At 37.8% G+C, this 16,753-nt stretch overlaps 2 protein-coding genes across 5 annotated transcripts in view; both read left to right on the top strand.

The window, feature by feature from the left end:
- The first annotated feature begins 9 nt into the window (after window positions 1-9).
- LOC122712046 (purine nucleoside phosphorylase) lies at window positions 10-7,580 on the top strand. Of its 2 annotated transcripts, none has more exons than XM_043931338.1 (6): window positions 10-297; window positions 4,726-4,820; window positions 4,921-5,099; window positions 5,337-5,512; window positions 6,418-6,608; window positions 6,696-7,580. In XM_043931338.1, the coding sequence occupies exons 1-6, from the start codon at window positions 188-190 to the stop codon at window positions 6,908-6,910; spliced, it is 966 nt and encodes a 321-aa protein (XP_043787273.1). In that variant the 5' UTR covers window positions 10-187; the 3' UTR covers window positions 6,911-7,580. The 2 variants fall into 2 exon arrangements, with proteins under 2 accessions (XP_043787273.1, XP_043787272.1); XM_043931337.1 differs by having other exon boundaries at window positions 4,891-5,099.
- Window positions 7,581-10,799: 3,219 nt separating this feature from the next.
- LOC122712045 (beta-1-syntrophin) overlaps window positions 10,800-16,753 on the top strand; it is a 311,081-nt gene continuing 305,127 nt past the window's right edge. The window contains exon 1 of one of the 3 annotated variants that reach the window (XM_043931334.1): window positions 10,800-12,025. In XM_043931334.1, the coding sequence (XP_043787269.1) occupies window positions 12,002-12,025 (24 nt within the window). In that variant the 5' untranslated portion in view covers window positions 10,800-12,001. Of the gene's footprint in view, window positions 12,166-12,998; window positions 13,137-16,753 lie in introns of those variants that run through there. The other 2 variants (XM_043931336.1, XM_043931335.1) reach the window with 2 other exon arrangements.

The raw sequence follows: 16,753 nt of genomic DNA, 5'->3' as shown, positions 1-16,753 counted from the left end.
GGCCACAAGTCAGATCTTTCTTAAACGGCGTGCACAGTATTTCGTTTGTTCATTCACTCACAGTTTCCTTATCTTATTTCGATTGTCTCGTCTCGTTGTTCCATCGATTCGATCGGTTTTTATCGGGTTTTTATCGTCTAGCGTAAAATATAAAATTCGAATCGGGGAAGGGATTGAGAAAAACAGGATGCCTTTCGCGGATACCGAAACTATTAATGGGTACAATCATCACCCGCAATTGAAACAATCTAAAAATAACGAATTGTTGCAAACGGTTGAAGAATCATCGCACAGCACGTAAGTAGCTTATTGAATGAAACGATAGAATTAAGTTAAATATTAATATTAATAAGAATTAAGTTGAAGATGGCTTTTTTCTTGAAAGATTAAAAATTTTTTTGACAATTCTTCCACTTGTTGAATTTTAAATAAAATCGTTAATGTTGATTACGTTGACTGCGTCAAGTTTTTACGAGAACTAAGTCAGTTACACACAATTCGTGGAAACATATCAGAATCTCCACTTACGGGGAATTGCTTTTCAGAGGATTCATTAACGTTGAAAATGTTATCAATTGTAAATGGGTCAAACAATTGTTACAGAAATTTCGGTTAATCAACAATGCGAAAACACTAGGATGTATATATTATCTAATATTAAAAATATATTTTCTTTATTATTCTTTTTGCTATCATACTTTGTGATTCATTCATTCACTCAAATTTAGAAATATTTTTACATCTTTCACTTGACGTTATAAACAAATTTGAATTAACTCGAATTAGAGAAATTCAATAGTGTAATCGAATTATTTATCAAATTTGTCTTAATAATACTTATGACATTTTCAGAATAAATAATTTATTATGGTAATCAATAAACAAACACAATTATTATATAACTATATAAAAATACAACAACACGTTTTTGCTTATAATTTTGATAACAATTTAAATATTTTTTTTACCAAGACATGATTACACGCTCGTATATTAATATATTATGATAACACGATATATTATATTTCGTTCATGTTCGAATGAATTTTACCTAGTTTTTGGATTTCTAAACCACTATGACAATGACATATGACATCGACATATCGAAGCGTACATCATTTAATCCCGAAAGTTTAATTAAGTTACAATAAGTTATCTCGAGTCTACGACGACAATATTTAACACGTAATCGCTATATAAATAAAAATTTTCTCAGAGAACGACACACGCGACCGTGAACTTTTGACTTAACGTGCCGTACATTAATATTCTTTCAATATTTCGTGATGGAGAGAATGGAACATCGTTAAAAAAAAGTCGGAGAAGCTCGAGAAGAAAGTCGAGGCGTTGAAAATTTGAGTCGATGCATCGTTAATATAATAGTTTGCTCGAAGCGAAAGCCGGATTAAGCAAAGAGCGGTTCGTTACTTATGGATTTCTTTTTTTCTTCGAAATCCCATTTTCCCTTTTCCATTTCCCCCCCTCCCCCCTCCTTTTTTTTTTACATTTTCCCCTCCCCTCGCTTGTTATTCCCGTAGAAAGGGAAACGGTATTCATCCCATCTTGGACGAGTGTTTCGATGTTAGGTAGTTAGAGAGAGAAATTTGTCAACGGTCTATTCGTACTTCGTTCAAGAGCACGTCAGAGATATGTAGGCGAACGTCCACGCGCAAGTTCGGTGTGTTTTGAAACATCCAATTAGAAGTTGCGAGTGTTCATACTTTGATTTTGTTTATTCAATCGAGCAAACGAAGGGAGCTGGCGCGAAACTCGAAAGCTGCGCTTGGGACAAACGCAAACAGGAATTAAACGTAAATGGCGTGATGACGTTGACATTTCGGTAAACAGCGTTGGGAAAGCTGGTGGAGGGAAAAGGGAGGGAAACAGAGGTCGATTCGACAGCTTCAATCGTCGCCACTTTATCGGCGCAATTTCTTTGTCTTCGTAATCGTTTCGTAATAATCCGTTGCATCATTATCATCGGGTAAAATACGACCCACTCGTGTGCATCTATTAGGATTTATTACGATCGTTTGTTATCGGAATATTTCTTCTTGCTCCGCAATTGATTCGAAGGCTATTTCAATTGAACGAAAGATCGGTGAGATTGGTGATGATCGATCAATCGATGCTATTCTGTTTCATCGATCGACGAATCGCGGCAGATTTCCGATAATCAGAATCGGGGAAGCGGCGTAAAAATTGCACGTCGAATTTCTTTTTCTATCCTCGATTCTTTTCCTCGCGAATAGAGCTCAAATGCTCTATTCTTTGTCGGCTCGTCGATTTGATATTAACATCTGTCCGATTCGGTTTTATTTCTCTCTCTTTAGTTACGCGTTCGGTATCGCTCGTCAGAGTCGTTGCTTGAGACCTGTTTCTCGCGAAACGAACACGCGATTTGAGAATATTCCCGAAACGTGAGATTTATCGCGACGGGTATCCGACGCGGTGATGTGAAGTAAGCGGGGATCTTAAATATTTTCTACAAAAATCAGTGTCTCGAACAATAGGAGTAAGGGAATCTGGAGTAAATGGAGAGAAGAAAAATGCCTTAAGCCGATTTCCGAGCATGGTGTGCATCTATAATCGAGATTAGAGCGAGTGATATTGTAGGCAGAATCGCGGAGGCATCATTGAATCCTTGCCATGGCCCGGAGCGATGCGCATTCACGTCGTTATAATAATCGTCGACCTTACATTTGCCATTCATAACGGGCCACCGTACAATCCCGTTTTACGATGGAGCATCCGCGAATGCGGTTGGTCTAATGACGTTTGCCATACCCGCGGCTATATCGAAGCTTTTCCACGGGTACCCGGCGAAACTGCGAAGCAATTCTCAGATCCGCGGTTGAATACCGACTGTATTGGCAACGGAGATGCAATTCAACGCGTATTCAACGTGTATTCAATCGCATCATAATTTCGTGTCCCTTATGACGACACACGTACGCGCAGCGATTACGCGCGTCAACCGTGCGCGCGTCTCGTCTTATCGCCGCCTCTTTCTTTCCGCTTATTAAATTTCCGCTTGCGAAACGCAGAGGAAACGCAGACGAGAATCACGGAGGGCTCGCGATAATCCGAGCTACGAAAAAATGGATAGCGATTACAGCTTTATCCTCGGGACTAGTTTCGCTTCTTCGGTCGCGAGATTTCTGGGGGCAAGGTGAAACGAGAATCTTTTTACCTTTTGCGGGTGTTACGACGTGAATTACAAAAAAAAAGAAAAAAAAAAAAAAAAGAAGAAGGGAAGAAGGAACACACAGGACATTAAAATTCACAGTGGGATCGTAAGTAATTTTCGATCGCGTCGCGCGTAGTGTTATGTTGGAGGCGCGCTTATTCGAATGCCATTCGGAAATTCTGTGTGTGCATCTGTGCGTGGAGGCTGTTCACGAGCGCACGCGTGAACGCATACACGAGGCTAGATGCACGGGATGCGCATACACACTCGTAAACACGTTACGCGGCCGCCCGCGTATTTCGATGCATGATTTGTAATACCCTCGAAGCCTACATTCAGCTTAAATCCGGCGCTATTTGAGCCTGTTAGCAGTTTAACAGGTAACTGCACCGTTTTGTGATAGTTTCCACAGTGAAATTATGTTGGCCGGCTACGAATCATTCCACCTACTCTCCCGTTCACCTAACTCACATCGATTATTCCCAAATACTCCGATTATTTTCATACGTTCGTACGGCGTTGATCTGTGTGAAACTGAATCGATGAAAACAATTTTCTTCTACACGAAAATATTTGCTTATATAATTTTTGCGTAATTATGATTTATGTAATTATGTTATTCGATCAAACATATATTGCATAAATATATCAATATCACGTATTTTTAACGGATTCGAGCTATCGATAGAAGAAATTGGCTAATATTTCTCGGTATCGCGTAATAAATAACAATTTATGAAAAGAAATAAAAATTTGACATCTTAAAAATATTAAACTGTGCTTCGTAAAAGTTGATTTTCACTCATAAATATATCAACTGTTTGAATAAAATTTTTTTTATCTTGTTTTTATATTATAAAAATTATATCATAAAATTTAGGAATTTATTATATTTCTGCCACGAATTAATGTAAAAGATTCGATTTACCGTTAATGAGATTTTTGATTATATTTTCCTTTATATTATTCCTTTATATTATTTACGTATTCGACATAATTATAAACTTTTTGAATATGAATGATTGTTCGAAAAAATCCATCGTGTTCAATGTTTCCCATAAATTTTCAATAGGATTAATAACAAGGGAACACGTAGACCAATAATAAATGTTATAATCTAATAAATGTTATTTATTTTTCGCAGTAAATTATACGAGCCGATTTATGAACATTGATTGATTCACGCATTATCGTACGTGAAAATTAAATTTTCGAAAATTATTCGTAATGCAACGAATTTGTTTCCTTACGATTACAATACCAACATAAAGAAGATATTAAAGATTGGTATTACGAATCTATGAAATATATGAAAGTCGACTTAATATTTATATTAAATGTATATCATTTATCACGCTTTATATTAAACTTTACCCTTTTCTACATAAATTATTGTTTATGTACTATATATTAGTGAAGAAAGAATATTTTATAAAAAATATTACAGTTTCCTGTCAAAAGCATAGATTATTAAAAATATGGAGTGCATTCCCGCAACGCACTGTACTGATATATACAGATACAAATACTTCCAGATATACGTTCGAGGATCTGCAAGAAGCGGCACAATATTTGCTGGACCGGATCAAATTGAAGCCAAAACTTGGAATCATATGCGGTTCTGGAATGAGTTAGTATGGATTTTGAAATGGCTTGGCAATGGTGGTGGGACAAGTCAACGTTATTCTATTCCCAAACAGGATCAAATGAGCAAAACGAGTTGTGTCCAGGTTCGCTGGCCGATTGTCTCGAGAATAAGCAGTCCATCCCCTATCAAGAAATCCCGCATTTTCCTGTCTCCACTGTGAAGGGTCACCGAGGCCAGATGGTTTTCGGTTATTTGAATTCTGTACCGATTATGTGCATGCAAGGCAGATTTCACTATTACGAGGGTTATCCACTTTGGAAGGTAACATTGTATTCGCAATCTTTACGAATCTATATCAATGGCATACACATCGCCATCCTTTGAAAATAAAATTTTCCAGCATTATATAAAATCCAGCATTATCCATCGAGATAATCGAGAGTTATTTTCTTTTTTTTTTTTTTTTTCTTTTCGTTTAATTTAATCACTCGGATTATTTATATAAATATACTTATATATGTTTATATTTATATTTCTTTTTCCCTTTTCCAAACGCAGTGCGCCATGCCAGTAAGAGTTATGAAGCTCGTAGGTGTGACTCATCTGATCGCGACGAACGCGGCGGGAGGTCTAAATCCCACATACAAGGTTGGCGACATTATGATGGTGAAGGATCACCTGAACATGATGGGTTTTGCGGGGAATAACCCTCTTCAAGGGCCAAACGACGACAGGTACTTTCCCTCGTTCCTCTTATCCTCAACGCGCCGTACCGTGAAACGCGTCGCATTACTCCATTTTGTATTGCCCCCTATATATATATATATATATACACACTCTCTTATATTCTCTTACGGAGTTTTATTTTATTTTATTTTATTATTTTTTTTTTTTGCGTACGATTCTTAAAATCCTGCGTGTATCAGAAATTAGCGTCAATTAGTTTCTTCGATTTTATCGAGAAAAAGTGGGGGAGGAGAAGTGGGTGAAAGAGAGATAATACTGGGAGGGATGATGGATGAAAGAAAAAAATAGCGGTTGAAAGGCGGGCTAGTGAGATTCACGGTGTGAATTCGAATCCGCTTCAAATCGACAAAGGCTTTCGGGCTCGTTTCCGGAAGGAAAATCGTCGACGACGCTCGCAGATTGCGAACCGCTCGACGAACTCGATTCTTCGAGTTCTCGCCCCCTAAGGGCAAAAGGGTGGGATAGCCGTGCGAGATCGTTGAGGTCGTCGAAGGAATAAAATTAATCTATTTCATCGGAACAACCCGTTGAATCGGATTGATGAACTATTTACCCGACGACACAAAGAATCTGATTGACGTATTTACTTAAAGATCTTCCTCGATTTTTCCGTCTACCTTCTTCTCCATCTTTCTTCTTTTTTTCCTCTTCTCTATCCTCTTCTCGGTTCATACTCGGTTGAGTTTTCGTTAACCTTCCATCCCTTGAAACTTGAGATACTTTCATTCTAACTTTTCTTCCTCTTCCTCCTTTCTTATTATATCAATTCCTGGTATGGAATCCATCGAATACGCTTGCCAGTTTCTCCCGCGCTTCCTTGCATTTCTTCCTACGATTACCGGATCTCCTCGCCAGTATGAATCACGATCGCGTTGCTCTTCGCGTTTCTCAGATTTGGACCGAGATTTCCGCCAATGAATAAAGCTTACAACGCCGAACTCTTAAAGATCGGTCAACAGGTAGCGAAAGAGATGGGCATAAGCGACATCGTGCACAAAGGTGTATACGCGTGTATCGGAGGGCCGAATTTCGAGACCGTGGCTGAACTGAAGATGTTAAAAATGATCGGCGTCGATGCTGTAGGTCAGTGGAATTATCGTAATAGAATATATATTTCGAACAGGTATGCCCATCGAAAATTCTATAATGTTTCTTATGTTTCCTTTTTAGGAATGTCTACGGTCCACGAAGTGATAACCGCCAGACACTGTGATTTGATCGTGTTCGCCTTCAGCCTGATCACGAATCAATGTACCATGGATTACGATAAGTGCGAGCAAGCGTCTCACGAAGAGGTGATAGCGGTAGGAAAAGGCAAACAAACGTTGCTTCAAGAATATGTGTCCAATATCGTGATACGTCTGCGAGACAAATTGACCTTATAGATGAACAAAAAAAAAAAAAAAAAAAGAAAATGATTTTTATAATTTATATATTTATTAGAATATTTGTTAGAATGTTTTTATCTCTTATTCGTCTAAGAGAATAAGAAAGGAATGAAGAAAAAGAACGTTTTTGATACGCGTGATATTTATAAGATAAATGCTCGAACGATTTCTCGAATAATTGTAAATCCGGGAGTAGAGGTTTTCATTAGGGATTTTTAGTTTAATCGAGATTTAGAAATGACACGTGCAATTTTTATCGCGATTTTTATCGTTAAATATCCTCGCTTGCCTCGGAGAGGAGATATTTTCTAAACGAAATCGAACTCGCTTTCGTCGAGATGCACAATATCGATAAGCTTGTGAACATAATTGTGACATTTCGTATGCGAGCATTGTATCGAGATTTTTAGATAATTTACGTTTAAAATATCGGTTACTGCCCTTATTTTATTCTTTGTCGTAACACTACGAATAATCGCTGATCAAGCAAGAGAGATAATTAAATCAGTATTCGACAGTATTTCACCGAAACGAAAAGAATTGGTTTATCCACGTGGAAATCAGCTTATCATCAGCACATTATTCGAACGTGTTTCAACTTTATGTTTGATCTCACACAACAATCAGAGAATAAAAAGATATAAATCGTATTTTTTGATATGGATAATTGAAAATTCGTTTAAATCCGAGATCCATAAATCGATCGTCCCTCGATCTCGATTGATTCGTAACACGTCTTGAGAGAGACCTTCTTTAAAAAGGGGGGAACTGTTTAAGAGTTGGAGGGGTTGGAGGAGATGTCGCCTCCACCACCCTTCTCCAGCACCCTCGTCGATTTTCCTCCCTCGCTTCGTTACCTTCATCTCGTTTCCGTGCTCTTCCATCGCTAATGCATCGGTGTTCGGCTTCGATAAATCTCGAGCGGCAAAGACCATACTGTCGCGGCCCTTCTCCCCCCTTCGTTTTCCGCCATAGTTGCTCCTTTCGTATTACCTTCCACGATGAAATTATGACATGACGTCGCGGTGAAAAAGTCACGGTCGAAGATTCAGTGTCGTCTCGATCGTCTCCGGAATTGGAAAGTATTTCGAGGAGACGAGAGAATACGTTTTCGTTCTAGTCGGGTATTTTTCATTTTTTTCTTTTCTCTCTCTCTTTTCTCCTCAAGAAAAGGAAACGAAAGATGAAATTATTCTTTAGAATGTCGGTAGAATGTCGCGCCATAACACCTTGGCGAAATGAAATTGCTGTTACCGATTTAATAAAAAAAAAAAAAAAACACGACAGAAATTGTTTACTTCGTCGTTTATTTCGCGATTTCGTTAAAAGCTTGTTTAATAACGGCGCATCGAGATGGGGCACGGTCACGATATACATTTAGCGGAATTAATACGTACGTGTATGAAACGTGTATACAATCAAATTGAATAATTTTATAGACCGTTCTCCTCCAATTTCGATCAATGATTTTCCGGTAAACGTGGTACACGGGAGATATCGCCGCGGCGTGTTCTATATTTTGCGAGAGGATGGAAAATTATAATTGTGCACGTCTAGGAAGCTTGGCGCGAAACGAGAAGGGAAGTAATCAAAGATATCGATGGAAATCTTGTTTCTCGCTTTCTATTTGCTCTTGTAATTCGCAACTTTCACAAATACACTCCATGTTATGAGTGAGCCACACTCAAGGCCCGTCTAATTGAACTTTCCTCTTTTGTACGAATCGAAACGTTTCGCGAAATCGTTTAACGAATCCATCCCATTTCTTTCTCATCGTGGTTTTAAGCGAGTGTATAAACTATAACGCGATAGCAAGGAAAGAAAGATATTCGTTCGAGTATCGTGCTCGAATATTCGCGGTTCGATTCATTTGGAAATCATAATTTAACTCTTCTCTTTCGACCTCGATTTCTCGAGTATCATCTCGACTTACTTGATTCGACGATCTTCGCTCGAATGGGATCGCGCGAGAACGAGGGCGACGGTAACTAAAAATTTATACAAACGGCAACCTTGAATTGAATTTTAAACGGTAAATCCACGCTTGTGACGGCACGTGCCATCTTTCGGAATAGAATACTTTCCGACCGTCTGCACGAGACTGTTGCATCCTCTCCGATTTGAAAGGGATACATTCGAGCATGTCCCGTGTATGGTATTCAAGTATAGGGGAACGAAGGGCGGAATAGCTTCGTCTGGTCGTATATTTCCACGTTGGAATAGAAACTGTACGAGGGATCAGTTATTGATATTTCTGAAACGGCAGATAAAACTTTTCCCTCTGTCTAGGAGGCTCTGTCGTATATCTTTCGTTTACCGATCTGCCTTTCGAAGAACAGCAATATCATAATCGAGATAGGGGATGATGTATTTCGGGTTTAACTTTCGCGTTATTCCGCTGCGATAATGGTGAAAAAAAAGGAAGTTAACAAATGGGTAAGGTGAGGTACGGGTGTTTGCGCGGGCAACGCTTAGAGGGATAACGTGAAATGAAATTCAGAAGAGCAGAAACGTCTTGATTATTTCAGAGAGTAAGATTGATAAGGTAATCCCGTTTTGTATCTTTATATAAGTTATCCTCTTTTCTCTTCCCCCTCCCCTCTCTTTGCTTTTTTTTTTGTTGCCTGATTCTTCTATGAAACGCAATGTAATTTTACCGTAATATCGCCGAGAGAGAACAAAAACTCTGTACTTTCTATGAATTAAAATATAAGAGAAAGAGAATGAACAAATGATACGCTGTTAACGATGCGTCCGTGTTTCTTTTTATCAATTCGTTTCATTAGATGGAAATTAGAATTATAGAATATCGCGGTACAATAATGCGTTCGAAATCTCTTTTTTTTTTTCTTTTTGTTTTTCGTGCGCAATATTAATTTGTTTTCAAGGAAATTGGAATGAACGAATGAAAACTGGAATGTCTATTAAAAATATTTAAGTGTACTCTAATCTCCGTTATATATAACGAGATAAATTAAAGCATTCAATTGATTGATTGATGCAATGACATGATACTGTTTAAAGTATTCTCTCTTCTTTAATAATAGAAAAATAAATCAAGGCTCAAATACAGCTTATCTATTCTTAATTGTTCTCTTTGTTTTTTCGGAATTTTGTGTCAATTTTCTTGTCAAAAATAATTTTTGTCAAATCTAAATTTTGATATTTGATGAATTTAGTTTGATAGTTACTATGATTGATTTGTCAATTTATCACAATGGTCTCTATATTATGCAGATGAAATAATACAAGCACATATTACGTATATAGATCAGAATATCTGAAATTAATTAGGATCGTACAATGTATACGTTGTATATAGATATTTTAATAATAAAGAAAAATAATAACACAAGAAACAAATTGCAAATGCAAAAAAAAAAAAAAAAATAAAAATATAATGCAGAAAACACAAAAAATATATAAAAAAAGAATATAAATAAAAATAGAGAAAAAAATCTTCATGCAATCCTAATTTGGTTAATGGGTTTCGGAATTATTAATATTTCAGGTTTTAAACGTGTGAAATATATATAATTTTTAAAATATAAAATATATCATAAAAGATTTTACTTGTTCCACATTGAAATATTAGAATCAATTATTTCATATGTAAATTTGCAAGAAAGAAATTGATTTTTTTGGACATTTTTAAACATAAATCGATATTCTATTAACCAATATAAATACAAATAAATTATTTAAAATAATTATTCATTTGTATCATATCTATTCTTAATAAAATATTCATTTTAAATGTTCATTTTACATCTATATATATATATATATATATNTATATATATATATATATATATAAACGGACATTTAATTAAATTATGCAAAGTGTAATTTAAGTGCGTCGATAAAGATGAACGCTATGAGTGTTCGACGTTTCAAAATTTTCCCGCCAGTCGCGCTAGAATCGCTCTCATGAGTATTCACCCCTCCCGCGCCACCTATAGGTTCGCCGGGCTGGACGAACCGCTAGTCGAGTTAGTACGACTCGTGACGTCGCGGAAGTTGGTTGTTTGTTTTGTGGTGTTCCGTTTGTACCGTTTCGTCGGCGATGTGATCGGTTTTAAAAGTGACGTGCGTTTTTTCGTACACATTATTTCGCGTTTTATAGCGGTTTGACGGTTTATCGATATATCGATAATCTATTAAATGTAAACGCGGGGAACGCGGAATACGTCCATTTCCAAATTTTGGCGTTAGTCGGTATCCATCACGTTCTCTCGTTACAATTCCATCATTTACCTAGCTGATCGGCTAAATTTTTGGAAAAGAATCGTCCAAAATACATCGAAATTCGTCTATAGTGTCTAATTGAAGTTCGATATCTATCGATGTCGTTACAACGTCTTAAGTCGAATTGCAATAGTAACGTTCCTCGATTCTTACTTCCGCGTTCAGAGTGTGGGAACAGTATAATAAAACGACACTTGAACACGTTTGATCATCTCAATTATTCGTGCTTCTAGTCGGATGGTCAATGTTTAACGGCCGTGTCAAGCGGCTGGTTAATTAATTGCGTGTTATACGATCGGGACGACTAACATTCGTCCCGAATATTTAGACAGGAGGCGTTACTATTACTTAGGCTTCGAAAAAACGGCATTACGATCTGAAGTTGACGCATTAGCGGTCGTGCGCGCGCGCGTGATCAGTTATTCGAGTGTAAAAGAATTTACGTCGTTACAAACGCGATTCCTACGGCGAAAGTGAGCGACGGTAGTGTAGTAAGAGAGGAGAGTGGATCGCAAATAGAGAACAGAAACACGGAGGCGAGTTTTTTCACGAGAGTCTTGGAATCGGAGTGTTTCCAATCGAGGACGAAAGAAAGAAGGCCGGTAAAACATGTCGAGGCTGTTGAAAGGCGAACCGACGGGCGGTTATATCATTGACTCTATCGCAGATCATCGAATGTATTAACCCGGCCGCAAATGACGCGTATCGTGGCGTAAGCGAAGAAAAAAACGGTGGCGGAGGACGAGCACTGGACATACATTGGGAGAACAGTTTTTTGATCTAACCAAAGAAAGAAAAGCAGGCCAGGCATCGTGCCTCCCACTGCCTACCGGAAGTCATATGCCCATACACGCGCGGAAAACGGTAAATCATCGTAGAAGCCATCGGCTATAACGAGCGTACACGTTTATTTTGCATTGGACCGAAGCACGCCTGCCCCTTCACCTCTGTTCGTTTTGTTTTCCTTGGTTCGCCTACCGTCATTGTTTCGTCTTTTTTTTCAGGTATGTCGACAAAACAAATATTTTGCCGATAATAGTGTAAAGCATACATATCTATATATATATACATATATATACATATTGCGCATTTAATATATATGATTTCTTTCTATTTTTGGCGTTGTTAATAATGATGTGATAATGATGTTAATTCTTCTCTAAACTGACAAGAGTAAATAGTTTGCCTTTCCTATTATATTTTTGGCGATAATATAATGATATAAATAAGACGAAATTTTTGTTATTTCTTCTCTTTTTCTTTACATTCATATTCTATTCTATCAAAATATGTATATAATAATTTTTTTAAAAATTTTTATTTTGTATGCATTATACTTTTTATAAATCACTGCTTTTTATTTATCATACTATAAGTTAAAAATTAATGTAAATGAAAAGATTAAAGAATTGAATAAAAAATAAAATTTCGTTTATTCAACGGCGACATTTCATTCGTATTCTTATTCTGACAAATTTCAAATGTTAAACATAAAAGAAGTTTAGCAAATATAAAGTTTTTAAACCCACGATATAAATATTGCGATTTCAATTTCTCTCGTTTTACATTTGCTTCTTGATAGATTTTATTCTATTATAATCGAAATTCTTACAATTCTAATTTCAAGGATAGTCTCGGCGATATTTTTCTGATTCGTTAAAAATCTGCCTTAATCGCGTACAGTGTCCCCCTCTTTCTTCATCTCATTTTCCCGCTATTTTATGGGGTCACGTGATCGTGAAAACAGTATTTCGACGCCATATTGTTCGGAGTTTCTTTTAATTTACGGTCGTGTCATTTTCGCGAAATTTCGTATGTACGTGCTTTCTAATTCATGTTCGTTAACGAAAAAATGATTGTGCAAGTGAGCGAGTAAGTGAGTGATTATACAATTATTGGATTCACGTCGTCACGATTAAAAATTATTGGACAAAAGGTACAGGAACGATGGTAGAGTATCGACATGTTACTGCAGGTACGAAATGATCTGGAACTCGGAACGATGTGTGTTTCCTCCCCTCGTTTCTCGTGTGCAGCGGCTGTTTTCTTTTTCCTGTCTCCCTCCTTTCACCTTACTCTCTGTCCTCCTTTTATCCATCCTTTTTTCCCATCCTACCTCTTGTTCCTTCTTTCAACCCATAAACAACCGGTGCCCGACGTTTGCCGAGGTTATTGGTTTTTGCGAGGGGCACGACAGTGCCGTATACACGCGTCCGGCAGACCCGATTTTTACAGTTGCATTTTCTTTCTCTCTCATTCTTTCTTTATTCTTGCTTTTCAATGTTTCCGATCATCTTCTTTTTCCGTCCTTGTCTACCTTCGAACGCGAACACGGCTATGCACACAAAAGAGAGACATATACGACGTATGCTTCACATGAATAGCGGTAGAATTCACATGAGACTAATTCTCAGAGACAAACACTTTAATTATAACGTTGCCACGCGCATATACCTACGTGTCGCACGATCGCGATATCGACGCTTTTATTAAACACAAGCAAGTTCAACGATGCTAACGCTATTATCCGATTACCGACAGAGCGTGCCATGCGTACGTTTAAATTTGATATAACGAAGCACGACCTGTTGTATTTTCTGAATAGACCATTCTTTGATAAGTATTTCCTCTGATAAGTACAATTTTTTTCATGGTTATTTAATTAGTATAAACATTTATAATTGTTACGATTAACAAAGCTTTCATTTTTGTAAATAATATATTGAATTATAGGTTAATCAAACAACACGTTAAGCTATTAATTAAAGATAAAACGTAATATCGTGTAAAATCGAAATATAAATCTGATGAAAATTTGTTTTCTTAGAAAGATATTAATAAAGATCTCGCGATGATAGATATAAACATCCAAGTTATGATATCGAATCATTAAATTATATTTATGAGCACGTTCACGACATATTCGGAATTAATGGAAACGTATTTTGATTTGTTTGATGTCATCCATGTTGTCAGCACGAAATTTGTAAAAATTTGTATATTTATCGCGCGTTAACACAGCCTTCGGATACTATGCCACTATTGCGTATTGTACACCTAGTAGTATCCTGACCGAGGTTAATATACATATAAGTACGCCCAGTTGTACGTAGTCTATTGAGGGCTTGTAGACGTATTTGGTTACAATGTTCTCCGATGAACGTAATCGCAAATGTAAGATTGTATTTCTGAGATCACTGTAATTCAGATACCGTGTTGAATCAACAAGTATCGTGTTGTCGATAGGTAATGCGAATCGTTGATGGTCACAGAGATGAGAGATTTAAGTCGATCGGAGGAAATTCCACGCGATGATGGAACGGAATTAAGAATTGCGGATGTTTCGTGCTCTATCGTGATATCATGGTCACCGGGAAAAATATCGCGTTAAACATTGCACGCGAGAAATCTAAAATATTAATCGATCCTTACGCGATCCTCGAATGGTTAATTTAATTACACTGGCCACAGCGAACCTCATACCTTTTCCCCGTTTCCCTATTTTTTTTTGTCTCGATGCTGCGTGTCAATTTTTTTTCCGTCTCCGTAACATCCACCCTATATACATCTATCGAGTACACGACAGGGGATGCACGTGTACTATACCAAAGCCGAAAAAACATTGGCTGCACTTTCTGCATCGTCGTCCCGTTGATCCGTACGCGTCACGTAGGTAGCCGGAATACGTATACACATCCTGATACCGAGTTTCGGGAATAATGGCGGTACCGCGTCCTGCCGTCGATTCATTTTTACCCAATTTCACGCACCGGTACACCGCGACCCAACCACTAGTCGCGTACATTCCCCCTCAACATTCGCGCGCCCCGCCAAAACTTCCCTTCGAAATCGTCTCTGCTCTCTATTCTTCTTTATAGCGAATTCCATCCTTTTTTTCTCTCCCTTCTCTTCCCCCCGTTTCTTTTTTATCCCGGTTCCTCTCGGTCGAAAACCGCGTTGTCGCTCTTAATTTTCGTCGCGTGAGAACGCACCCTGTTTTTGGCGTCGCGCTCCATTTTCGCGGTTCATTTTCGCCCCGTCGTGTACGTGTAATGCGTTTTTCAATTGCACATCCCGCAATCTCATCTCGCGATCTCGATAGAAATTTACTCGCCGCGTTCACGGGCGACGCTTTTGCACGCATGCATGCATCCTTCATATCCTTTCCGTTACTTAAACCGGATATAATTTTAATATACTTTACGTAAATTCGTTTCATCGAGAAATATCTTTCTCGCTTCGTCCGTCTTATTCGTGATTATTTTTGCCAGTATCTTGATATTATTCGTATCGATGTATTGTAGGGATCGAGCCATTGGTTTTTTATGAATTTATTGAAATTCTAAATTGGTGATACGAGTGACTGACGCGTTTAAAGAGAATTTATTAGAAATCTGACACTGACAGATTTAGGTAAAGAACAAAATTGATATGAAAATGTGATACAATGTACATTAATCATGTGCAGTCGGTAGTGTATATATTAGTATATGTAGATACACGATTGCATTTATTCCATGTCGTGCTCAAATCTTTTTCTCCCTTTCCCCCTCCATTCTTCTGTTTCTCTATATATACGATATATACGATCCTCGGGCGACTAACACGTCGTATTCATATTCAAATCAAGAATCTATTTTATAGGCGTCTATTTTATTGGAAAAAATTTTTAATTTCCATATCTCTGGTCGAGAAATCATCGCGTTGAACCGATCGTTGACGATATAGCGGATAGAATTTAGATAAATTTCATAGTCTCATTATCATGGTGGCTTTGTATGGCGATTTACTCGATTCTAGCCCCGTCAACATGTCGTAATGAGATTTAGTTGCCACGGTCGCGATATCCCTTGCTCGATGTAATTGTAGCAGCTAACGTTGCGTAAAGCGCGCCTGAGGTAATTAATAATTTTACATTAATTATGCAACGGTATGGTTTAACGTTCTAATTAACGTCGCACACCACGGACAAATACACTCGTGTATTTTTTTTCTATAAAATTTTCTCCCCGTCTCTTAATAAACGCGATACGCGAATGGCCGCGCGATTTCGTTTGCTCCATTTCCAGATTTTCCTCGCGGATATATTTTTGTTACCTCTATATCCAGCGGTTTCCGGTCGATTTTTTCCGCTAATTTCGTGAATTCCGGCTTAACGCAGCTGATAAATTATCCAATTTGCACGGTTCCACGGTTCCCAGCCGAGGAAATTATTTATGCCGCGCCAGAGCTGACGAAAAATCTCGTACGGGGCGACATGCCGGTTAAATATGACGCGATACGTTCCGCAATTCCCTGCCCCCAGGAATTCGCGTGATAACGCGGACACTAAAATACTACCCCAAGGGATGGGTAATTTTTGGCTACTTTTTCTTTTTTTTTTTTCTTTTCGTCTTTTTTTTGGGGGGGGAAGATACCTTGTTGTTGTTGTTGTTGTTGGTGTTTGCCTTGATAAACTTGCACGAAACGTGTGCACTGAAACTTTCTCTTTTCTCTTGAAAACCGGGATTCAAGCGGGATTATATGTATGAATGGTGGACCACTCGAAAATAAAAGCACGCGTGGTCGAGTGAGTCGCATAAGTTCATTGCT

The sequence above is a fragment of the Apis laboriosa genome, unplaced genomic scaffold (assembly GCF_014066325.1).
Source record: "Apis laboriosa isolate Shangri-la unplaced genomic scaffold, ASM1406632v1 scaffold18_cov149, whole genome shotgun sequence".
NCBI classification, from domain to species: domain Eukaryota; kingdom Metazoa; phylum Arthropoda; class Insecta; order Hymenoptera; family Apidae; genus Apis; species Apis laboriosa.
Note: the sequence above shows the minus strand (reverse complement) of the source record. Positions and strands in the feature narration are given on the sequence as shown.

Bases quoted from the DNA above. Each gene is read 5' to 3' on its own strand.
- LOC122712046 (XM_043931337.1), top strand. From the start codon at position 188: ATGCCTTTCGCGGATACCGAAACTATTAATGGGTACAATCATCACCCG. The intron at 5,100-5,336 runs GTAACATTGTAT...TTCCAAACGCAG, and splicing joins AGGGTTATCCACTTTGGAAG to TGCGCCATGCCAGTAAGAGT. The intron at 6,609-6,695 runs GTCAGTGGAATT...TTTCCTTTTTAG, and splicing joins GATCGGCGTCGATGCTGTAG to GAATGTCTACGGTCCACGAA.